Below are 26,099 nucleotides of genomic sequence, written 5' to 3' on the forward strand. Positions count from 1 at the left end.
CTCCAGCGCTGGCACAGCATAACGTAAAAAAGTGGAGATAGGTCTGGCTATGCGAGACTACTCCTGTCATAGACAACTGAGTGTGTGTGTGTGTTTGTGTGTGTGTGTGTGTGTGTCTGGCTATGCGAGATTACTCCCGTCATAGACAACTGAGTGTGTGTGTGTGTGTGTGTGTGTGTGTGTGTGTGTAATTATCTGGGAGGGTGACGTGTAAAGATGAGGCACGTTTGATGTGATGGAAGGTATTGTGAAAGGCAACTTTAAATGTTTAGGGGCCTACTGTAAGTTTAAAGTGAATACTTACATCCAAAATAATTTGGAATCACATTCTAAGTTCTTATTTTCTGCACATTCACAGAAGGCAAAGAAAGATTTGACTTTGCTTCAGAACAGATGAGAATGCCAGAAAAGAATCGTAAAAGACTGGCCAGATCCACCGTCTCCTCACAAAGGTTGCATTGTCTAAGTCAGAACTAAGGAATGGAGTAATAGAAAAATGGAAAAAGGTGAGTGGCCAAGATTTTTGTGGGGCGCAGCTTGAAATTTAATCTTCTGCAATGCGATGACGATCTCCCACTGGGCAGCACACACGCGCGTAACTGGAGGATCTCGTCCACTGGCAAGGCACACAGGAACATGCCGAACTGGAGGATCTCTCTCCATCTCTTCCTGAGGCTGTCTGTCTGTCTGTGTCTGTCTGCCTGTCCGTCCGTCCGTCCGTCCGTCCGTCCGTCCGTCTGTCCGTCTGACAGTCTGTCTGTCTGTCTGTCTGTCTGTCTGTCTGTCTGTCTGTCTGTCTGTCTGTCTGTCTGTCTGTCTGTCAGTCAACACAGTAGCGCTCTTGTAGAAACTACAGGCAAACCAGACTACTGTTAGTCATGCAGTACATTATGTGTAACAGGACATGCTTGTTTTCAGCAGGTTAACGTGTGCATTCATACATTTCTGTCACTTGATTTGCGACAAGGTAGTCACGTGATTCAAGAAGAGCAGGCTTGTGATCCAAGAAGGGTATATATTTGCGAGCACTTTTGAGGGTGATGGGTGGATCAAACAACCCCAATGTGGACACCGAGTGCAAAAATAGCCTACCTTTCTAGCGGCTTACTTAGCAGCTACTAGCTAGCTAGTGTACTAGCTAATGTTCTTACTAGCAACTGTAGTGTTCTTATTAGATCGCTAGTGTTCCTACTAGCTAGCTACTGTAGTGTTTTTACTAGCTAGCTATTGTTCCTACTAGCTAGCTAGTGTTCTTACTAGCTAGCTACTGTAGTGTTCTTACTAGCTAGCTACTGTAGTGTTCTTACTAGCTAGCTAGCGTATCCTACTAGGTAGCTATTCACTGTGAACACAAGGACTCAACAGTAAGGCAGATTTATTACCCAGGGGAGAAATAACAGGGATGTCGCTGAGTGGGTGCTCCGGGGAATGACTCAATGCTCACTACCCGCGTGCCTCCATGCATTTTAACGTCACAAATCAACGTGTGCATGGATACGCTTTATCCGCTGTGAACAACCGTGTCCTATAATATATGATTGCAAGCGCTATAGGCAAAATTGTTGAATGTTGGTATATTGCTCGAGCAAAGTAGGCCCACTGTATTTAGAGGTCAGTGGAGGTGTGTCCAGTATACTGTAGTGGTGGAAGACACTCTCATGAACAGTTCTGCCTACTTTCACACAAAGTTTGTGCGATCTTGGCCAATGCACCAAGTGGAACAAAAATGAAAACCATGTTCAGGGCCTCTGCCTTCTCTTTCTCTCCATATCTCCATCTTGCTTTTCTTCTAACACCTACTGATTTGTAAGCTGGGGATCATTGATTTTATTTATTTAACCTTTATTTAACCAGCTAGGTCCTTTTGAGATTAGATCTCTTTTTCGAAGGAGTCCTGGCCAAGATAGTTGCAAAAATGTCAAATGTATACAACATAGCCTACAGCATCAAACAACAACAGTAATACAATTTCAAAAAGCTCTGCCAGACAGGAGATAAGAAAAGAAAAAGAAGCTATAATAACTGGGATAGTTGTATACAACACATAACAAACAATCAAGGATGACAAAGAGTTTAGTATCACTAGGCTACTCACATTGAAGCTTGGGGCATTGATAGCATTTATTCTGTCCCCAGGAATTACCCACACTGCCACAGCAGTCCTCCTGATTGGTCAGCACTGGAAGGGGGTTACTGCTACACTGAAGCACATGGTGCGGGAGAGACAGAGAGAAAATGACAAAAATGTATAAAACAGCCACTGTAAAACCATAACAAATGTCTAAAATGGCAATACCATGACCAACATCTTAACTCACAGCTTGTTTGGGCGTCGTCTCCTGGAAGCACCTCCCCCTTGGTTTGAGCGTGGGAGGGGTCAGCCGTGTGACCAACTTGTGAGGTGGCTTGCCGTCTGATTGGTCGAGAGGATGAATGACAACGGATGTGTCTGATGCATGGTGGACACGCACTTTAACCTGCACTGAAGAGAGAGAGAGAGAGAGACGGACACAGGTAGAGGCAGAGAGAGAGGCGGGCACAGAAAGAGCACAAATCATACAGATATGACTACAGCTCCTCATAACATCACTCCCAACAAGCCAGTGTGGCGTGGGGGGGGGGGGGGTTGAGTGTACAGTGACAGTGGGTAGGTACATGATTGATGGGTACCTTCTGACGAGTGGTGGCCGGTCCCCTGCGACAGGGGCAGGGTGAACACCGAGTGGGTCTGCGTCAGCTGTGCGCGGCCCAGGGCCTGCTTCTCCCCTCCCTGGCTCTGCACGTCCGGCAGCACGGCCATGGGGTAGACGGGCTGCTTGTTGCCGCGCGCCGCCTGGGCCTCGTGCATCTGCCGCAGCGGGGACTGGCACAGCCGACCGGTGAAGCCGGGTGGACACAGGCAGTGGGTCCGCGAGCTGCACACGCCGCCGTTCATGCAGGTCAGCGGGCACACGACTGTAGCAGACGAGAGGGAGAGAGAGAGAGAGGGGTCGTCTCACAAGTCATAGACAACAATATCACCAAACCATGATAGTACTAAATCATTCCTCTCCTTCTGTCATCATTGCACATAAGGCAAAGGCCGCCATCATGGCAGTGCAGTTCGACAGAAGGCTCTATAATGAAATGCTATTGGATATATATAGGCAAGCGCTGTAGTCACAATGGTCAAATGTTTTGGGAAATCATCACAGCAGTCCTCACGGTGCCCAATGCGAATGTTGATTGATTTCTTTCTTTATTTTCCCACACCTCCTGTGAAAAAACTGTTCCCAAGTCCCTGCTCATCCTCTGTGGTGAAGAAAGGATGAGCGTTGGCTCCCAACACTCCCGTGAACAGCTCCACCTACTCTGAGGCAAACTTTGAGCGATCTTTACCCATAGCACGAGGGAAAAAGATCGTCATTTTGCACTATACACGGACAGGCCCAAAGTCTGAAAATCACCTCAGCTTCATCAGTTCTCAAATACCATTATGGAAGCTTGGCCAAGGAGTTGTGCATCAAAGGGATTCTGGGAAAATCTGAAAGCTAAGAATACCAATGCGTCTTCTACTGGCACTGAATCATCAGTTACTAAGCAGAAAGAAGCTGGGTCAGTAAACTAGCAGGCTCCCCTTTTCCAGTCTCTCACCATTACTCAGCCCAGGACAGTACTTAACCATGTTCACTAGTAATGGTTTCTGCTCTGCCTGGACTAATACAATGCTGTTTCAGCAGCTCTCAGAGTGAGTCATTCCCTTACAAAGTCCCTTTGGATTTAAGGCCTTAGTGCCTTGGTCAAATCGCATCAGCTAGACGGCGCACAAACACGCCTTGCTAACCAGCAGCCATTGGAGGTGCTGAGTACTGACCATGGACAGTAGCAGGCCAGAGCGGTGACAGCCTGGCTTCAGCCCCCGAACTGCGCTTTAATTTTTCATGCACACTTTAATTACCTCCCTTTCGGTGGCGTGTTGGTTGGTTTGTTAGCAGGATTACGCAAAAACTACCAAACCAATTTTCACCGAACTTGGTGGAGGAGTGTAGCATGGGGCAACTTAGAACACATTACATTTTGAAGTGGATCCGAACCACAGGGTTGGTCCACGAGCTGCGCAAATATGGCCGGCCATTCACCACCATTTATTTTTGGAGACTTCACATTCATTGTCAATGAGGGGAATTGAAGCAGCCTTATCTCGACATGGGAAGGTCACAGAGACACAGGGTTTGGACTGGCATAAAGCTCTCACCCTAACGAATGCAGTTACCAAACATGTCCTGCTTGCACGCACATATGTGCTCGCAGAGCCATGAAATGCATTCATGGGTGGAGATTTGTGCTCTCTGCGTCCAGTAATTTCTTGGTTGGAATTCCAACAAGGCCAATCAGCGTCCTTTGAATGTGATTACAGAATTAAACTGCACAAAAATTATTGGTTAGGCGATGAACTAATTGCTCAGGACTCTTTCAGCAACTCCCATCTCGGAAAACAGCTGAAAGAGGAGCACTTTCAGAATGAATAATGAAGTGAAACGAAATGACAATTCAGTCTGAGTGTAAGGCTAGAGCAGTGATACAAATGGCGTCGTTTTACTGGAATAATGGAAATAAACAATGGGAACTGAAGAGAAAAAGCTTCATGGCAGACAGTGTGTGCCTCTCTCTGGGACTGCTACAGCGGCCCTGTTTCTCCCTAGAAGGACAATTAGAAGAAACAGTGGCAGCAGAGATCAGGGGAGCTGGGAGTGAATACCAGAGGTCCCATGATAAGGCAAAAAGACTGATACTGTAGTATACTGTACATAAACATGCCCACAATGGTACCATAACTGCATCATACAGTATAGGGTTTAATGACTGAATCCCTATTATGAGGACTAGTTTGGTATTTAGCATCAGAAGCCCTGTTATAAGATTATGTATGATCATATTCAGTGGTCCATATCAAAGTTTTGACAGACTGTGCACTCTTGAGATGTTAGTGCTCATTGCTCATGTCACAGTTCAGATATCTTGTGTACTTAGCTATGACATGAGCAATGAGCACAAAATCTTAAGACTGCACAATTCGTCAAAATGTTTATATGGCCCGTTGTGTATGATCGTAAATAACCTCATAAAAGGGCTTATGATGCTAAATACCAAACAAGTCCTTTAAGAGCTTGAAAGATTCCAGACTCCTTGCCTATAGTTTTCCATGGCTCACGCTGCAGTCTACCCCAGGCTTGGAGAGTGAACCCCCGGGCAGGCTGGCAGACAGCTCTGTCTGAGACCCACCCTGTGGTTGAGACCATGAGAGCAGCAGGCGAGGATAGGAGAGAACTATTCATATTACTGAGCCCTGCTCACACAATGAAGCAATTAGGCCGTGACTGCCTGAAAGTCTACGCCGGCCGCGCTGTGGTAAAGATGGGACTAGATTACCTCAAACGCAGCAGGGACATCTTTACCTAATGAGAACCAGTCAAAAAAGCTACTGGAGAAATCACAGCCAGGCCGTAATGGAATCCTGACAGGAGGCTGTGTGTGCAGCTAGTGTTTAAATGCGTAGCAGCACGGGCTGTTCTGACGCAGCCTGCGCCGCCTGCATGGCAATTACACGTGACAGTGGTCCTCAACCGCAGGACTCGGGCAGGCAGCGACACGCACAGGCTGGTCGGCCGGCGCAGTTACTGTGGATATAGCCTCTAAACGCTGCGCTCAACTAGAGACTGAAGACATTTGTCCAGGACATCATTTCCAGTAAGGCAGGTCTTTCACCCTAATGGAGATGTAGGCAGTGGCTCTGATTGGTAGCATCGCTTTTCGGCATTCCAGTGATGATTTTTGATGGAGATGTCTCCAGTCTTTTCGGAGGTGAAGATCTCCAAAGTCTGGTTTCGCAAGACTACTGTAGACAGCATAAAAATGACATGACATCTATTCCTCCAAACTGAGTTACAACAGCTCTGAAATTGGCCTCAGTGTCGTACGCTGGAAGGGTAGAAAAAAACAGGACAGCTCCAGGGAGCAGACAACTGGGAGGTTACAGACAGTGATAGAGAGAGAGAGAGAGAGAGAGAGAGGGAGAGAGAGAGAGAGAGAGAGACAGACATAGAAAGATAGAGAGAACAAGAGCGAGGGGCGTAACTCCTTCCAGGAGCGATTATACAACTTAAACCCACAGAGACTGGAGAGACAACATAGGAAAAGTCTGGTAATGCTGGAGTGGAGGAGGAGGAGAGAGAGAGAGAGAGAGAGAGGGAGAGAGAGAGAGAGAGGGAGAGAGAGAGAGAGAGAGAGAGAGGGAGAGAGAGAGAGAGAGATCCTGTCTGTCTGGCAGGCAAAAAGGGTCACGGAGAGTATACCCCTCTAGCAGGGAGCTGAGACTCGCAGCAGTCAGACACAGGCGCACGCACGGACACATGCAAACACACACACACACACACACACACACACACACACACACACACACACACACACACACACACACACACAACACTTATAATAATGTTAGCCCCTTCCATCACAAACAACAGGAAGGGGTTATATGAAAAAAAAGCAACAGCCCTTAGGTAACGTGGAACTCCAAATTATACCTCGTCTCCAAGAAAACGTTGAGCACATGCCACGGAGCAGACTCCACAGTTGAGGGGTGAGAAAAATCTGAGGTGAATGAGTCCTTTTGATGTTGTGAAATAAGCCCAGCATGGAGGTGAGCCCAGTAGAGAGTACAGTTCTGAGAGCAGAGCCCAGTAGAGAGTACAGTTCTGAGAGCAGAGCCCAGTAGAGAGTACAGTTCTGAGAGCAGAGCCCAGTAGAGAGTACAGTTCTGAGAGCAGAGCCCAGTAGAGAGTACAGTTCTGAGAGCAGAGCCCAGTAGAGACCAGAGCCCTGAGTGACGGTATTCCCCTCCACATCTGTTGCCTCCATCTAAACCCTGGGCTGTCTGCAGGACCTGGGTGTAAAACACATGGACTAATGCTTTCTGCAGACTGAGTGTGTGTGTGTGTGTGTGTGTGTGTGTGTGTGTGTGTGTGTGTGTGTGCGTGTGTGTGTGTTTGTGTGTGTGTGTGTGTGCGTGTATGTGTGTGTGTGTGTGTGTGTGTGTGTGCTGCCATATAGACCTAGTTCTTTAATCTTTCAATATTTCAAAGTTTTCAGGACAACAATTGTACTAGGGACGGCGATATCACAACACAGCAAAGCTACAGTATGGATGGAATTAATTTCCCCAATAAGGACAAACAATTTTGAGTACTCTTAATAATAATAATAATAATAATAATTTCAATGAATGCAAAAATATCACATCGTTTTAATGTCACCATGATTTCATACCCCAAATTGACTCATAGGTATGTTCCAATCCACGGCCCAAAAAAGGCAGATCTTTTTCCCATCCCACATACCCTGGACGCAAAACAGGGAGGAGAGAGGGGGGAGAGAAGGAGGGAGGAAGTAAAAAATGTTTGTTTCAAAGCTCTTCTCGACAGAGTGCTTTATGTGACAGAGGAGTGAGAGCTCCTTGCTCATAATGCCATGATTTAGCCTGAGACCGCGTGAGGAGGAGTATACGCCTCTCTTCTCCACAGGGGGCGCTGCAGGAAACAGAGAGAGAGAAAGAAGGAGGGAGAGACATACACAAACCCCTTTTAAACAGAGATCCTGCTATACTACTGCTAAGAAGACCCCTCATTATGCCGGCTTAGCTTTTTTTTTAGATAGCACGCCAGCGTTTCGGAATCAGAGACTTGACCCTTTTATACTTACCCATAATCCTTACAGTGTTTCCCACAGATTGCCAGTGAGTTATCAAGTTGGTGGAGTGCTGACAGTTGTGAGACTTCGCTGATGTGAGTCGGTTTACTGTAATGACTGCAGCTCTAGTTATGAGAAGGAGAGAAGGGGTAGTGGTGGAACAGCAGGAGAAGCAGAGAGAGACAGGGGGAGGGCTACGATGGACGACCAGCCATAGCGATCCAAATAAATCAAAAGTTGTTTTGCTGCTCTAGATACATAGCTACTATTCTTAGAAATACATACCTCTCATTCTTCAACTGTTTTGTGAACAAGCTCAGGCAACTAAACACAACAATACACACACGCACACGCACACACACACACACCCACCCACCCACCCACACACACACACACACACACACACGCACACGGACACGCACACACAGTGCTCTAACAACACCAAATAAAATACACCTACAACCAGTATGTAGATGTGCAAATCTCTTATGGAGGAGAGAGAGTGGGAGAGAGAGGGGGAGAGAGAGAGGGAGAGAGAGAGGGGGGAGAGAGGGAGAGAGAGAACAAAAGAAACAGAAAGTGACAGAGAGAGAGAAAAAAAAAAGCCAGGGAGAGAGCTGAGAGATGAAAAGTGAAAGAGGGAGGGAGGACGGGCTCTCTCAAGGCCCCCGGGGTTTTGTTGTGCCTCTTGCCACCCACCCACTGTCTGTCTGTCTGTCTGTCTGGAGATGACGCAGAGGAGCCCCCGACAGCATCCTCTCCGCCCTCCGACCGCAGGCTGAGCCTCACCCACCCAGCTCACATATTTTCCCACTGAGGAGGATCAAATGATAGTTCTTAATGTTCCAGTTCAACAGCTACCACATGGGTAACTGAGGGAGGCATGAGCATCTGAATAACTAGGACATTATACGACCATCTTAAATATGTCCGTAGGTGAGTGAAGGTACAGTACAGGTTGAATAATGGATAGTTGAATTATAGAAGGAGGCCAATGTCCGGCACCGGTCCCTCTCTGAAACAAGTGAAGCCTAGACATCCCCCCCTCCTCCCCATCCCAGTACCTTCCAGTACCAGAACCCCCCCCTCCCCATCCCAGTACTTTCCAGTACCAGAACCGCCCTCTCCCCATCCCAGTACTTTCCAGTACCAGAACCCCCTCCTCATCCCAGTACCTTCCAGTACCAGAACCCCCACCCCCATCCCAGTACCTTCCAGTACCAGCCCCCCCCATCCCAGTATCTTCTGACAGTACCAGTACCCCCCCCCCCCTCAATCCCAGTACCTACAGACAGTACCAGAATCCCGCTTCCATCCCAGTACCTACAGATAGTACCAGAACCTCAACTGGAGCCAAAGAGAGAAAGTGGTGACTAAAGAATGATGCTGTGCGTCAGACAGTAGTAATATATGATTCAATAAGCTTCACCACAAGCCATCGAAGACCCAACACATTCATTTTCTCACACCCACTGACAGATTATAATCAAGAGGACAATGGCAACAGCATCACTGCACCACCACACTCACAATAAACAACTCCCACCACCACCATCATTGTTGATTACAATAACGCCAAGCACAACAACAATTCATGTTGTGTTTTTGCCTTGACGGTCAGTAGAGAAACAAGAAACCACATCCCCAAATAAATACGCCTTCTTTAAACTTTAGCTGGGAGACCACATCCCCACGCAGTGAGTAGCCTGTGGACCAGGCCAGACATCTGCAGCCCAGGGTAAATAATATAATCACTGGCTTTTTAAAAATATAGGCCTACCCCAGTTTCTCCCCGCAGACCAGCAGGCCACCGGGGACTAAGGCCACGTGTTGTCTTGTTTTTAACTCTGGATTGCTGAGTCTTCCGTCTGTCACAACAGTTTTACCTTTGGGGTACAAATAAAGCATCCCTGACCCTTGACCTCTGTTCTGTTAGAGAAGTGGGTATACTGTGTGTCCATGGATAAAGAAGTGGGTATACTGTGTGTCCATGGATAAAGAAGTGGGTATACTGTATGTCCATGGATAAAGAAGTGGGCATACCTCCATACCCTCCACTACACCACTGAGAATAGCCATACGGTACCCCTGCAGCCGCTGAGCTCCAGTCGTCCGTCCCTCCGCCCTACACTGCTTAACAGGGAGATGAGCGGCCCTCAGCAATCCAAACAGTGTGTGTTCTAATACCCAGAACCCACTTAATGTTTTAAAAGTCACAAAATCATACTAGCCTTTGACAGTAAATGGACTGCACTTATATAGAGCTTTTATCCAAAGTGCTTTACAATAAAGGCTTCTCATTCACCCATTCACACACACATTCACACCAATGGTGGCAGCTGCCATGCAAGGTGCTAGCCTGCTCATTGGGAGCAATTTGGGGTTCAGTGTCTTGCCCAAGGACACATCGATAGGTCGTCAGGAGGAGCCAGGATTCGAACCACCGATCCTACAATCATTGGACGACCCACTCTACCTCCTGAGCTACATCCGCCACAGTGAGTCACCTCAACATAATGTGGACTTGAACACTGAAAATGTCTAAAGAGTACGCCGTGATCTGAAGGGAAAATCCTAAGTAAATCTACGACCACGTACAGAACGATCATCATCAAACACCTGTGAGTCCCTACCTGCTCAGAGTCTGTCCCGAGTTTGTAATTATCCCAATCCCTGATTGCACATGTGCAATTTTCAAAATGTCAGGGAGTTACGCAAGGTGGTTTCCACGGCCCTGGGGGCCATGAATCCAGAGAGAGCAGCCCTGTCTGCCAAGCCAGCCCCCCCCCCAGCCCCCCCCCCCCCCACACACACACACACCTCTGGCAGAGAGAGACCGTCAGGTGGAACCTTGGCACGGTCTCCCCGGGAGTGATGTAATGTAATCGCCGGTCTAATCCCGCCACTGCAGCAGCAACATCAGGTAGAGGAGAGCAGCCCTGACAGAGCGCGGCGGAGTTGATGTCACAGACACAGCGGGGCGGGCGGGGGAAGGGGGGGCAGAAGCTGGTGAGGCTGGGGGGCTGCTGGAGTTTGGGACGGGGCTGGGTCTGAGGCTGGGGGGGGGGGATAGGCCTGGTGATGGGACTGCTGGGCTCCGAGGCTACGGGGGTCTGTGGACTGCGGAGGCCCTCTCCCGTTGGCAGCCGCTCTGTTTCTCTGTATTTACCCTGGCTAATCACACTGCAGCTCCACAGAACTTGTGGGAGGGCAGTCACAGAGTCTCACAGCGCTCACATTCCTCTGCCCCAGCTTTAAATAACTACTCCCTTTCTCCCCCCCCCCCCCCCCCCCCGGCTAAGCACATCGGAGGAACGTTGTGTTGAGGATGGCAAATCAGACTGTTTGTTTGTACTGGTCTAAATATTGCCCTCAAATGTGAGGCAACCTCCTCCCTGACACTTGTGTTCTCTCTAACTGGTTTTGTTTTGTAGACCTTCTGCTGCCAAATCCTACTTGCTCAGTGACCGGAATAGCCCAAGAGGAATTTGATTCCACGAGAAATCCCCATTAAAATCACAAATAAACACAGAGATGTTTGTATTTGACTTGTAAGGCTGCCCTGGATCTGCAAAAGCTCCTACAGATAAACAAATACCAGGATTGGACTGAGAGAAAGAGTGTGACCCCAAATAACCCAGGATGTCTGAGAGAGAGAAAGAGAGAGAGAGGGGGGAGGGAGAGAGAGAGAGAAAGAGAGAGAGAGGGGGGAGCCAACCATGCATGCACCCAGAAAAATTACAGGAGTCTTGTGGGATGGCTGATGACACGGCACAAGACACACACACACTCCATAAATGTAGAGTTCACAAACAGTGAAGCTCATGGGGAAAATTAAAAATTACACCCTAACCCAGTCTCTGAACTCTCACCCTCTCTCTCTCTCTCTCTCTCTCTCACTTACACGCACACACACACACACACACACACACACACACACACACACACACACACACACACACACACACACACAGAGTCTTGCAGTGAATATAGGCCGGAGAGAGGCACACAGACAGACAGACAGACAAACAGACAGACAGACAGACAGACAGACAGACAGACAGACAGACAGACAGACAGACAGACAGACAGACAGACAGACAGACAGACAGACAGTACGGATGGACAGACAGATGGTCGGACAGATGGACAGATGGACAGACAGCTAGTCAGACAGACTGACAGCCAGATAGACAGACAGCCAGAAAGACAGACGGACAGAGAGGCGTGTGAGCAGCGGAGCTGTGCCTGCCTAGCTTCACCTCTGGGCACTGGCTCTGTGGCACACCTGGCCTGTGGCACACCTGGTCGCCGGCATCAGACCACAGCACCCAGAACGCTGGCATCGGGGTAGGAAGTGGGTGTGGGGAGGAGAAGGGGGGGGGTTTAGAGAAAAAATAAAGTCCAGACAGGGGAAGGATAGGGCAGATCCAGCTCTCTGCTTGTTATTCTGACTTCTCTTTTACCTTTCATTCTCCCATGATCCTCGGCTGACCCCAGACCCAGGGAGGACCAGACCAAAACCACTGCTATGTGGGTATTGGCTCAGCTGCCTTTCCAATCACTTATTAAACAAGTCCAAAATAGCTGTTCGTGCCTGACCACACAGACATGTTTTCAAACCTGCCATGTCTGTATGTTACATAAGGTCTGACTCACCGGATGTTGGTTTTGGAGATAAGCCTTGTCATTCGAATGTATGCTAACGAATTGGGCATGAGTGCAGACAGACCTTTCTCCAGCGCTGGCACAGCGTAAATGAAGTGTGGAGATAGATCTGGCTATGCGAGACTATTAGGTTCCATGCCTTTCATGATGAGAGAATCGTGTATAGAGATGCTAAGATCAGCTCAGCCTTAACTATTGATGTAGAAGGGACTACCATGGTGAGCTGGAGGACAGCGTGAGTGATGGATAGAGAGAGGCTCAGCAGGTACAGGGAGGAGGGTGAGAGGAGCAGGTCTAGTTTAGATGACGAGTAGTCTGTGACTCACCAGATGTAGGTTTTGGGGATAAGTTTTGTCATTAGTTTATTACTGCCCAATCAGTGGTGATGGGATATTCTCCCGCCTCAGTCAGATTCAATCCAGACTACTGTACGTGAAACAACAACTGCCCCGCCCAAGAGGATTGTGATTGATTTAAAGAAATGTACAGCGTTTTCCCCCTTATCCCCAAATGGTAATGAGTGTAGTCAGAGCTTTCTCCAGCGCTGGCACAGTGTAAACACAGTGTGGAGATAGGAGACTATAGGACAGTGAGGGCAGGATACAGAGAGGCTCAAAAGGTACAGGGAGGAGAGTGAGAGGAGCCGGTCTAGTTTAGAGGAGAGTGAAAGGAGCAGGTCTAGTTTAAACTTGGCAGGTACAGGGAGAGGAGAGAGAGGAGCAGGTCTAGTTTAGACTTGGCAGGTACAGGGAGAGGAGAGAGAGGAGCAGGTCTAGTTTAGGGGAGAGTGGGAGGAGCAAGTCTAATTGAGAGGAGGAGAGAAGAGCAGGTCTAATTTAGGCTAGGCAGGTACAGGGAGGAGGATGAGAGGAGCAGGTCTATAGGTTCAGCAGGTACAGGGAGAAGAGAAAGAGGAGCATGTCTAGTTTAGGGGAGAGTAGGAGGAGCAGGTCTAGTTTAGGGGAGAGTAGGAGGAGCGTGTCTAGTTTGGGTTAGTGTGGGAGGAGCTGGTCTATAGGTTCAGCAGGTACAGGGAGGAGACAGAGAGGAGCAGGTCTATAGGTGTAGCAGGTACAGGGAGGAGACAGAGAGGAGCAGGTCTATAGGTTCAGCAGGTACAGAGAGGAGAGAGAGAGGAGCAGGTCTGCTCTAGGTGACGAGTGGCAGCTGACAGATGGCATGCCTGAGTGCTAACAGCCTCAGAGGAGGTGCGAGTGCTGTCTGTGTGCAGTGAAACCGGGGTCGTACACTCTGAGCTGCTGTGATTCAACGCTGGTGGGGGGTCGGGGTTGAATGTATGCCCACCGGTGACCTCACTGGATTCCCTTCCACTTTGCTTGTCACGCAGCCAGAGCTCTTTCCCCCTCCAGCTCACACAGACACCATCTCTTCTGGTCAAACTGAACTGAGGTTTCTTCCAGAAGACAGTTGGTAGATGGCATAGGACTACAGTCAGTGTGGCCTGTCTCTTCTGTACAGTAGCTAATATGTGTCAAACTCCTCTGGATTCCACACAGTTTTGAGGTCTGGGTGGTCTCCTACTCCAGGCTTTCTCTCTCATATCACACACACCAACAACTCACATCACCTAGCAGGGTTTTTCCTGGCTCAGAATGGGTCTTTGGGAGGTGATGCACACGCAATGTTTTGGGGAAACCTCGGTTTTATACCGAGTAGCCTATAGGCCTTAGGCCTATATTCTTTGTCTGACTGAGCTCACTTTTCACAATCACAGGAAATCTCCTGACATGACACAAAATGGATATGAAGCCAAAATGTTTAAGAGACTGATAACATGTCTATTAATGATCTTGATTACTAGTGGTCCAAACCATGGACAAAGAGGGATGGGCTGCACTTGAAACAAGCTATCAAACACATTTGGAGAGGATCTGAATTGCTATTTTTATTCTACATTTTTAGCATTTTGGCACTGATGATTTTCCTTTGGCTCTGGCTAAAATCTCTTTGGGAGGCGCCAAAAAATCTTCTGTGCAGGAAAACCCCTGCCTAGTCACCAGTTATTAATGGAGGAAAAAACAGCACAAATTCTCTCCAATCTACACAACAGTCTATCTAACAGTATAGAGCTCCGGTGACACACAGAATCCCTAAGAAAATGAAACAGTCATAGCAGGCTAGCTTAGCGAGAGAGAAAGAGACAGAGAGAGAGAGGGGGGCGGAGAGAGAGAGAACTGGGAGGAAATTCAGGAAAATATAATCTCTTCTGGCAAAATCAGGACTTTTCAAATAAAATGGCCTACAGAACTTCATTTAAGGCCCATTACCAATACCACAGATAGGTTTAGAATTCAGATATACAGTAAAAGAGGATATGTTAACTTAAAAGTTATTAGGAGGATATGTTAATTTAAAGTTATTTCAACACAATACTTTAATTCAGGCAATGTTAAACACCAAGTCGTCATCTGCTGAGGACCTGGCAGGTCTACTCTGTCTGGAACTCAGCCTCTGTGGGGAGCTGTGGCCGGCTGGCCACTGCTGACGTCATGACCACTCAGATATGGAAAAGTGTTCATATTGTTGTCACTGACTGCAGCCATTTTACCATGTTAAAAAATTCCACTTGTCTAAAAGAGTCCACAGTCCAGTCCGCGCACACACAAACACACGCGTTTGGTCTGCCAGAGGCTGACACTGGCTCAGGTTGCAGTCTATGGCCTCTGCCAGACAACCCCGTACATACATACTGAGCCTGGTTACAGCACCCGCACAATGCCAGACACAGGAGCGTATCTGTACAGAAGTTTGATTATCTAGACCAGCAAATTACATTAAATAGCAATTCTGTGCTTCGCTGTACTCACAAAAGCAGGGTCTTTTGGAATGGTTTTGTAATAAATTATAGACAGTTCATTCCCAATGCAGAGAAAAAAAGCTCAACATTTGGTGGGAGGCAGGAAGAAGTGAAAAGCTTAAGCCTATAAATGGATTATAGACAGTCTTTAAACACATTCCTAAACAAAAAGAGTAGGCTACCATTGAAAGTTATGCTACAATTACAATCAACAATCATCTGTTGTAGAAAAATAATAACATGGGTAAAAGAGGGTGTAAATGTGTATGAAATATGTGTCTAGGTATATTATGCCTAAGTGAATGTGAACGTTTCTCAACCACCCCTGACCACAGGGCCCCACAGTCGACCCTTCAAGGACGGCGATGCATGCATTTCCATAATGTAGCTTTCACAGTGACTGAATCAGTTTCCTCATTTAATTTGACCACCACCATTTATTTTTGCATCCTGTTCACATTCAAAATAAAATTTAAGTCTGTACAAGTTACAACTTAATTAGGGGTTAAGTGGGGAGTATCCTTTTAAAATAAAATTGAGGCCCCTGACAGTTCAATAGAAAATTGGACACCACTTAATCACAGCTAATGAATAAGCCGAGAACATATGACACTGCTTTCTCAAAACAGAGGCAATACTGCTATGATCTTGTGATTCAAACAGGAGTGTAGTGGTGGTGACTGGTGGGTATACTCTAATTAAAGAAATGTGTATACCGTGGTAGAAATGTTACAGTTTTTACATTAGTTATGTTTAAAGAAGTAGGTATAATGTGGGTCCATGGATACCAGTGGATTCAAATTTAAAACTGGCAAATGCTGTTTTAAAGCCAAAACTGATAGTACATAGTGGACTGGCCTTGTTTTCATTGTGAGCGTGTTGCTGTTTGCCATCTCTATAATGGGCCGTGAGGGAACAGAGCACTCCAGTGTGAACTTCTGGTGGAGGGCCTGCCTGAAGCGAGTGTAGACTGCATGGCTCCCAGCCTTAACAGCGTTTATCTGATACAGTGCAGAGCGACTCAAGTCATCAGACAGACAACAATGAGACGAGATTAGAGGAGTTGAAAGATGAAATATGTCAATGACCCATGACCTTGTATTTATAACACAACTGCACTGTGTGAGCTGGATAAGCAAATATTTAGAATAGAGGGGATGCTGATCACCTCGAGGGCCCTTCCTAAAAAATCTGGTTTTGTATGCACTGTGAAGCGAAATCACACAGCTGGCCTATTAGGTATCATTTCCAGTGGTAAGATGACTCAACCTTTGTAGAGAGAGCCAAGAGAGGTAATATGATCTTTTGTATTGGGCCTTAATATCTTTAGTGTAGCCTTAAGCATCTAATATCATCACTCACCCACTCTGAAGCCAGGACCTGTGAGAGTATCCGCTGACTGTCCATTCTCGCCTATGAGCGTGGTGTTGTTGCCTTGTTCACAGGTGTCCTGGCATTGACCTTTCAAACAAATCCTTTTGCAGATCAGAGGGGCGATGACCACTTTGAAGCGCTCCCGTGTGGATGCGCACTCTGCGCGCCAGTCCAGCCTCTGGACAGCCAGCCAAACGACGAGCAGATGGGAAAATATCAGACGCGGCATCCTGGCATCCTTCACTGCTCTGTTCTGCGGAGATGGGGACGATAACACTGGCAAACCGACGGTTTCGACTCCGGCAGTTGGGCTGCCCTGTTACTTTTCCCACCCGATGCCTGAAAACAGCAGACCCGACTTCCAGAGATAATCCCAAATTTGTTTGATTGTGATTGTGGCTCATGCAACGGAAAAGTGCGGAGAAAACTCCAGTGTAGGCTATAGCTTTTGCCCCCTTTCCTTCAAAAATCGCACGTTAGCCTCCTCTCATGTAAAATGATTCATTTGGAATAAAATGACTACATTGTATGTCATATTTTAGCCCATCTATACCAAAATACCGAAAGCTAAACCCAAAAAGTTACCGAAATAACTTTCTCCCTTTCCTGTCCCGTTTTCTCGCTCCTCTCCCTGCTGTTGCTCGGCTGGCTGGAGTGTGCGTATCTGGGTTAGGAAAGAAGGGAGGAGAGAGGGAGAGGGAACCAATCCCTTCCAGAGCGACCTGGCTGCGAGCCAGGCAGTGCAGGAGCTAGGTTGAGGTTGAAAGTGGTTTCGTTGTTAGTTTCTCATTCTCTCTCATTTCTTCTAACACCCTCCATCCTTCCCCCCAATCCGGCCGACCATAACGACACAGCTGTGCGCGTCGCTCTGGAAAACAATGTTGGCAACTAGGAAACTATTCAACCTAAAACGCGAAATGCTAAAATCTGCGCAACAACCTTTCCAGTGGAAGTCGGATATCTAAGAGGCAAGAGTGTTCTGAAACAAAGTTATTGAATGCCAATGGCTGACCTTTAGCCTACCCAATTGATGAAGAATGAAAATACAATACTGAATTCAGTGATGTTGTAGGCTACAGTCGTATTCAAATCAGGATGAGGATAATATCAAAGAGCCACATCATTCAAGAGGCGATCAGACCACACACCATGTTAATTAAACCAACAACCAATACGTCAAGGTGAGAAGGGCCAAGGATCTTTATCCAGTGGGGTCGTATGATTGGGCACGAGGAGAGAGTTGAGAGTGGGTTGAGTCACTTCCTCTCCGAAAAGTGAGAATGTTTGCTTTTTAGTCGCTAAGGAAATGACTGCATGGGCCTGGAGAGAGTTCACAGGCTGCTCTCACATTTCTCTGCCTCTGCCGTTCCCTCACAGCGACATCCACAGCCAAGACACACATCTACACACAACATGCTCACAGGAAACTCACAGTCACAATCAAACAAACATTACACAGAAATAGAACCCTGTTCGAGCTGTTAGGCCTACGCTTAACACATGAAAACACCTGCTCAAGAAACTTTTCTCCTCAAACTAGAATATAAAAGTAAGGCCTGCTGTAGCCCACTGCCTTCCTGCCCAGCTAGCCTACTATACAAGTCTCAATGGATGATAAACGGGGAATAGCACTGAACTGTGGCTGTATACAATCACTTGTACACGCCTGACAGAAGAAAGTAGATGAGGAAATGTTTATCTACTGCCATTTATTTTAGTATAAGGGTGTTTGTTAGAGACAGGGTTGCAAGTCATTGCCAAATTGCAGCAGTGTCATGGCTTTGCAAGCAACACGGGAAACATAACTGTCTCTTGTTTGTTAACATAATTGTGTCTCTTGTTTGTAAATCTACTGTAACTGCTTTCTCTCATATCCAAAGTATGACCGCCACACAGTAGATCTATATCCAAATCCAGCATAGTGGGGCAAAGCCGCTCCAGTCTGGGGCAGTAGTGCTGTGTCAGACTGTACAGACCACAGGAAGGGTGGAGTCTGTGGCTCTGAGGTCAGTACTGACATTTGTGGGAAAGAGAAAACAAGGCAGCCAGCATAGGGTTGAAGGAGGCCCTCTGGAACGGCGTACGTCTGAGGGACGAAGGGGGCCCTCTGGTACTTATTGAGACTGATGCCCGTTGGAGCACTATGGACACCAACTAAATACTGTACATCTGCCGTCACTCCAGCTTAAGTAACTTACGTATCTGCTAGTCTTGATACCCGTTGGAGCAATCAGTAATTGGCCATTTAGTCCATTATTTACCTGTCTCCCCCCCAGAATGTAGTGGACATGTTGTGTTTGGCAAGTCCAGTCTGGTGCGAGGTAATAGTTCAGTGTTTGTATCAGGGCAGCTGAACTAATTTTGGGCAAAGCTGCAGCTCCTGCAGCTGATGAGCAGGCAAAAATAATTGTAGAGTTGGCAGCTGGAACGCTGGGGGCGGGGTTCTATTCTATACAGTATGTCTATTGGCTGGCAGAATATTATGTTAAAATTACCCAAAACTTAAATTAATTACAAATCTGACCCCATCATGGTCTGTCCACCGTGACCCCTGCCAAATATGAATGCTGTCAGGCTGACAGTGCCGGAGGAAAGTCCAGACAGACGGATGGACAGACAGACAGGCCAAGGGTACTGAAATTTATGTGTTAGATATGAAAAAAGGATATGGTGCCTCTGTGATTAACAACAGTAAGTGCTGCTGGTTTCCACACATAAGCCACACTACCCACAATGTGTTCCATCTGGCTCTGGCAGCGTTTGTGCTGCTGTGCCCCTGGTCTGCGTTCGTCTCATTCCAGCCTCACAAACGGACCAGCTTTGCTTCCAGTTACACCCGCTGACCCAGGGTAACACATTATTAACATTTCTATGACGAGGACAACGTCAGTGTGTGTTTGTGCATGCTCCCTACAACTTCCACTATAATCAAGACAGATGGACGGAGTAACCTTACCATATGTATCATATGTTTGTGCGTCGTCTGTGGGCATGGGTGTGTTCAGTGTCATATCCGTTGTGGACAGCTGGGCAGAACCGCTGGTCGCGTCTGTGGAAAATGAGTGGATCACAGGCAAGGGGCTGTCTCCTCAACACCAGTCTGACCACACCAGAGAGAGCACTGTGGTTTCCAACTCTCCATCTGATAACTAGGGGAATCTCTATGGAGTTGAAACAGAATTGTTTATCGATTTCTCCTCAGGGAGAAATTTATGTTTATCCTTATTTATTGATTTGAATACGTACAGTCAGTCACAGTGAAGTTCAGGAGACAGTTCTCACCTCAGCCACACCATGAGAATCTGCTGCTTCCCATCATACCAACGTGCACCACCGCTCATCACTGCAACCACAAAGATGAGCAGAACTCAGCTATACCTATGACATTCCACCATCCATCTATCTTTCCCTGTCATCGGATTTTATGCGGAATAAATCTCAAGCTATAGATATAAAATACAAGAAGTACCGGCAGCTGGGGCTGCCTGGCACCTAAAAACGTGGCTTACGTACATTTCTGGACCTCGAGGGGTCTTTATATGTTACACACAAACACACATGAGGACAACACAGCACACACACGTCTTCGGTGGTCGCTGGTGGAAATTGTTCCCTGCATTTCTCCCATCCAAGCTGTCCTCTTCCAGGGGCAGTGGGCAGCCATAGCGCGCCCGGGGACCAAGTCCCAAGTGCTCAGTCCAGGTCCTGGACAGAGACCAGACTGAAGAGCATCTGCTCTTCTGCACGTTTTTCGTATTGGGTCCTTTGGAAGGAAACCCTTGCAAACAAGGGGAGAACATGCAACATGAAGAGACCTCCTTGCTGTGAGGTGACAGTACTAGGTACTGTGCCACCATGTTGCACGAGTGATTTTGGGGTCCAGTGTCTTGCTCAAGGACACTTCGGCACTGCCGGAAGCTGGGATCGAACTGGAGATCGCAAGGCCGGCCGTTCTACCTCCCCAAGCTACGTGCTAGTGTAAAAATCAATACAGTATTTGTGATTATGATTTAGTAATGCTGACCTTTAATAAGCAGGCCAATAATGCTTGCAAAACAGTATGAACAAAGGTCCTTTAATAGTATAACATTAAGACAAGTTAACCGGATGCATCAGATGACTGAAAAATGTACAAGACAGGTTTATGTCAAAAGGCAAATCATTTGACATTTCATACCAAATTCTTAGAAGTAAAATATTAAACATTTCAATTCAACGTGCAAAAACAAACACAATGCAGTACCCTGTTACCATGGGTCAAGAGAGCTCACAAACTATACTAGGATTAACTCAACTAATTTCAATATCATTATCATCATTTTACAAGAGTTTTTATTGGTAGATGTACTTTTTCAATAGTTGTATAAGAATCAATATCATTTATAATAATCACATACTATAACAGTGATATAAGAGGCTGAGACTGGAACTGTGCTCTGCTGCACTGATTAGATAATCCGTCTATAACAAAGAAATAGATGTTTTGCCCTTCTTACAAATACAGGAAAATATGGTGATACATATATATTTACAGTAAACACTAGCATTAATAGTTTGCAAAGGAACTGATACATTTCCATAAAATTATCTTTGGACATGGTTGCATATAACGCCATTCCATCTCAACATTAACAAAAATGAGCACCATGATGGAGGTTTTCAATAGACATCGGCAATTCTTTTTTGTTTGTTTTTTTACTTTTAAGGATGGAGAGTCAGACTACAAGGAATTACTGAAAAGAACATGGTAGAAGTTGTACATTTGATATAGTCTAAGCTACTTTCACATCTAAAAGATTATAAAGCTCAAAGAGAGCCCGAGGGACTCTGGGACATGGAAGAATGTCTGACATAAGCTACCCTGATTACAATACAACACTCTTAACGCTGGTTGTGGTAGATATACATAGCCTGGGTCTGCACTAAAGAAAATGTTTAACAAGGTAATGGAATAGGAAGACAGTTCTATGCTTATTGTTCCGCCGTAATGTAGTATGCACAAGTACGACCAGAGCTCCCCTTACTCTGACCCTCCTCACACACAGTCCACCACCGAGCCGTCTTCCCCCTCAGCTCCCCACTCGCCAAACCTCATCTGAGGGGAGGGCGCTGCCGGGTGGAGGTTGTTCATGTCGTCCATGGCGTCTGGGTCTATGTCGTCCCCGGCGCCCATGGCTCCGTCCATTTGGCCCGGCTCGTCCCGGTGGGTGCGTACGTGCTTGCGCAGCGCTGCCGGCTCCTTGAAGCTGCGGTGGCAGAAGGGGCAGGAGCACGGCCTCTCTCCGGTGTGGATGAGCTGGTGGTGCTTGAGGTGCTGCAGCCTGCTCAGACGCTTGCCACAGATGGCGCACACGTAGGGCTTCTCGCCGGTGTGGGTGCGCCGGTGCTTGCGCAGGCCGTCCAGGTGGCGGAAGCTGTTGCCGCACTCGGAGCAGGAGTAGGGCTTCTCCCCGGTGTGGATCCGGAGGTGGGTCTTCAGGGCCCCCGACTCGCGGAAGCGCCGGCCGCAGACGCCGCACGGGTAGGGCTTCTCCCCCGTGTGGATGCGGATGTGCTTCTTCAGGCTGGAGATCAGGCGGAAGGTCTTCCCGCACTCCAGGCAGTGGTGGGGACGGTCCACGTCCGGGTCCACCGCCGCCAGGTCTGAGGTCGAGGGTCCGGCCGATTCCTCGCCCCTCCCCGGGGACACGTTGTCACCCCTGGCCGCTCCCGCCGAGGGCCTGGCGGCCGCTGCCTTCTGTCCGTCGGTGCCGGAAGCCGTGCGCGGCCGCATGCTTCTCGGGTGGCGGAGGGGGTAGCTGAGGGAGCGTGCCGCCGCCTCCTCCTCTACCACGTGGATGTGGCCTAGCTCCCCCACGCTCTGGGCCGTCTGATGCTCCGGCTCACCCACTCTGCCGTCACCCCTTGGCCCCGTCCCCCTCCGGCAGGGCTGGCTCTGCCCCGGACCGGGGCCCTGCTCCTGCTTCACCTCGAACCTTGGCCCTCCACCTGCTCCCTGAGGCGGTCTATCATCTGTGATCATCAAAGGGAAGAAATAGGAGCACAACTGTATGATTCGTTTGACAATACGACACACAATGGCTTATAGCAGACAGTTACCTGGCCTGGTAGAGTCAGAGCACACAGACGGGTTGGTATTGAAGGAATCCATTGTGTGATTGGTAACCGAGCCGTCTGGTTGGATAGAGAGCTGACACATTTTGTAGTCATCTCTGTTGTCATATCCGTGAAGAGACTCGTCCAACGGGCCGCCCAGCCCTAGGTTGACCCCAGCTACACACCGGGCGTCAGCACCGTTCACATTCTGGGGGGTCTGATGGTCCCTGTCCATACTAGTGTTCATAGAACCCATGGAGGACACCGAGGGTGCGAAGACCGATTGGTTGACAGTCTGAGAGCCCGAGTACGGAATTTGAAGCTGATCGATCAGTTTTTGCGCACTGCTCAGACATTCCTGCAAGGTCCTCATTTCCCTCTCCGAGACCTCGAGACGCACTTTGAGTCTTTCGTTCTCTTGCTCCTTGGTTATCAAATCCTGTTGCGTCTCGTTCAACACAAGCACTACCTCGCCCAAGAGGGTGTCTACTGCGACAGATAACGCAGAACGGATGGTCGGGGCCAAACGTGTTTTTAACGAAGACATTGTCACGCTCTTTCCCTGTGATGCCAAGGAATTAGCGTACCCAGGCTTTTCTACTTTGCGTTCGTAATAAGAACCAGAACCAGCCCTGTTAGGGGGGTTGATTATACTTTGTTTACGATTACTACCACTGGTTGAACTATTACTACCTGAGGGAGAGGGTTCCATGTCCCCGCTACAATTAACGTTACTCCGCCTGGAAGTCATGATGGTGTAGCTAGCTTATAGCTAACGTTAGCTAGTTAATTTGTCGTCAGCTCACGCCGAGGATGGAGCTAGAACATGCACTTTTTCAGCAGGGCCGAAAATGTGTCATTACTTCTAGCTTGGAAACCTAAGTCACGTCGGCTAGACAAGCAACTCAGCGCCAGATGGTTGGTTGTTCACAGGATAGCTAACCGGCTAACAGGCTACCACTAGATAGCTACGTGGCTCAATTTTTTGCAATCTAGCACTAGCTATACGCTCTTAAACTATAACGTTCCACTGAGTCTTGGCTAATTTCTACCTTGGTAATTAGTATTATGCCTAGTAATTTGTAGATTCTCGAAATTTAGTTAGCTAGCTATATAATATACGACGTCGTTACTCATTACAGCTAATCGTTGATTTCAGAATAGCTATAGCTACGCTAACGCTAGCCTTTCTCAACTAATGGCAAACTAGGGCTAGCTAGCTAACAACAAACTGTGGGAGCTGAATGATGTCGCGCGGTTAGATCGCTAATACCTCCTTGTGTTTAGATCGTACCAAACTGGCTATTGGCTAACTACTGCTAGCTGAGTGAGGACCTAAACGACTGCTCCTGTGTAGCTAGCTACTCCAAGAGGTTAGAACGTTTTGGGACTATGGATCACAATGGTAGGAGGAGTTTGGGGCTTAATTCCAAAATGGCATTTTGTAAAAGACCAACCGCCGGTCCCCCGCCCGCCGTGCTGCGCTGGAGAATAAATCATGCAGTCCCAAAGGAAGAGGTTCTTCAGCAGGGCGTTTGACTTTTGATTGGCTATGAGCACATCCATGGCTATGAGACAGTCGCACATGAATTACGCCAACATCCGTACTACAAGATAGCGCGTTTTTATTTATTTATTTATTTATTTATTTATTTATTTATTTATTTATTTATTTATTTATTTATTTATTTATTTATTTATTTATTAATTATTTTTTCGCAAACCATTATGGCAAACATGACCTAAGACAGGGTCATACAAAATAGTGGACAGTACAAACGTTACATTAAAAACAATAATTGGAAAGGGCAGATGTTAGAAATAAGAATTATATAAATAAATAAACAAAAAGCAAATGAAGATACAAGTAATGTATGGGCTATTGCTTAATAATTGTGTAGCCTATAGATCAGATTGGTCTAGTTGTTTTTGATCCACAGTGGATAATAGGTTTACTTTGGATTGTTTTTTATCTTTTACATGGTGAGTGGTTTTCAAAAGATGTAAACAACCATCTGCAGATTTTGTGAGATTTTTCATGAGTCTTCGCTGGAGGAGATGTCCTGTTTGGAGAGGAGAGGGTCAGATTCTACCAGAGCCAAACGGATAAGTTCTGAACCCCATATTCCATCTCAGTTGTCATCTCTCTGTTGCTGATGTGCTACACAGCGGTCGGTGAGGAGCTTGGCAGGCTTGTGGGCAGCAGCAGAAAGAGCGGGTCACAGTACGATCAATATCATTCTACTTCCTTCCTGTAGGGTTCAAAGTAGGCTACTCTCACCAGAGCCTTGTGTACCTTATAAAAATCGGAATGTTCTGTAGTAGTAGGACTACTGTTCCCATAATGCTCTGTTGTTCCCTTGATGCTCGGGGCCCCACGGATGTATGAAGGGCTGGGTTACGGCTTACGGAGTTAGAGAGTAAACGGTTCTCACTAAAGTACACTGTCCCGTGTCTTCTTTATACATGGTGTCAGAAGTGGGATTTCAAAATGCAGAGCCAGAGCTAGGGAGTCTGTATGGTGGCCTGGAATCTCCGCTCAGATAGGTCAGATTGTGGAGAGGTGCGAACTATGTCAGAAGCACAGAACACAAAACTGTGAACCGCTGTTGCCCACCCCAGTCCCAGACCGTCCGTGGCAGAAGGTCGGTATGGATTTGTTTGAGTGGTCTAACAAACACTACCTTTTGATCATAGATTTTTTCTCAAGGTATATTGAGGTAGCAGAGCTTAGGTACACTTCGGCTGAGGTTACTGTTAGAGCTATCAAGGAGGCCTTTGCGAGGCATGGAACTGCAGAGACTGTTGTATCAGATAACGGCCCTCAGTTTTCTTCAGAACTGTTCAGGCAGTTTGCAAAGGAACACCAGTTCGCACACGTTACAAGCAGCCCGCGTTACCCCCAGGCGAACGGGGAAGCTGAACGAGCAGTTCGGACCATCAAGGACTTGTGGAAAAAGGACGACGATCACGGCAGAGCGCTGCAGGCATACAGAGCCACTCCGCTGGAGCACGGGTTCTCACCAGCTCAGCTGCTGATGGGGAGGAACCTGAGGACCTCCCTACCACAACCTACAGCCAAGTTAGATCCTAAGTGGCCGGATCTGCAGGCTTTTCGCGAGAAGGATGAGGAGGGAAGGAGGAGGCAGGCGAAACACTACAACCGGAGACACCGCTCTAGACCGCTCCCAGAGCTCCCATCTGGACAGAAAGTCTGGATTACCACAGAGAGATCTGCCGGGACAGTCGTTAGGCCTGCCGACACTCCCAGATCGTATGTTGTAGAGACTGATCGGGGTTTTCTGAGGAGGAACAGGAGTCATCTTAGGCCAACAGGGACTGTTACTAGGTCTGGTCGAGTTTCAAAGCCACCTGAGAGAATGGACTTGTAGATAATGAGGGAAAGAATATTGTTCGT

At 47.6% G+C, this 26,099-nt stretch overlaps 2 protein-coding genes across 3 annotated transcripts in view; both read right to left on the reverse strand.

The window, feature by feature from the left end:
• Positions 1–17,186, reverse strand: part of ltbp3 (latent transforming growth factor beta binding protein 3) — a 39,968-nt gene extending 22,782 nt beyond the window's left edge. For both annotated transcript variants that reach the window (XM_084449730.1, XM_084449729.1), the window contains exons 1-4: positions 16,574–17,186; positions 2,671–2,955; positions 2,319–2,482; positions 2,096–2,201 (exon numbers count right to left, since the gene is read on the reverse strand). In XM_084449730.1, coding sequence (XP_084305856.1) covers positions 2,096–2,201; positions 2,319–2,482; positions 2,671–2,955; positions 16,574–16,814 — 796 coding nt within the window. In that variant the 5' untranslated portion in view covers positions 16,815–17,186. The remainder of the gene's footprint in view (positions 1–2,095; positions 2,202–2,318; positions 2,483–2,670; positions 2,956–16,573) is intronic.
• A 3,507-nt stretch (positions 17,187–20,693) lies between these two features.
• LOC311318402 (uncharacterized protein) lies at positions 20,694–23,984 on the reverse strand. The gene is made up of 2 exons (XM_084449732.1): positions 22,685–23,984; positions 20,694–22,597 (listed from the first exon to the last, which is right to left on the reverse strand). Exons 1-2 carry the CDS (start codon positions 23,430–23,432, stop codon positions 21,621–21,623), a joined length of 1,725 nt encoding a protein of 574 aa, XP_084305858.1. The 5' UTR covers positions 23,433–23,984; the 3' UTR covers positions 20,694–21,620.
• Between the last annotated feature and the right edge of the window lie 2,115 nt (positions 23,985–26,099).

The sequence above is a fragment of the Borostomias antarcticus genome (assembly GCF_949987555.1).
Source record: "Borostomias antarcticus genome assembly, chromosome: 15".
NCBI classification, from domain to species: domain Eukaryota; kingdom Metazoa; phylum Chordata; class Actinopteri; order Stomiiformes; family Stomiidae; genus Borostomias; species Borostomias antarcticus.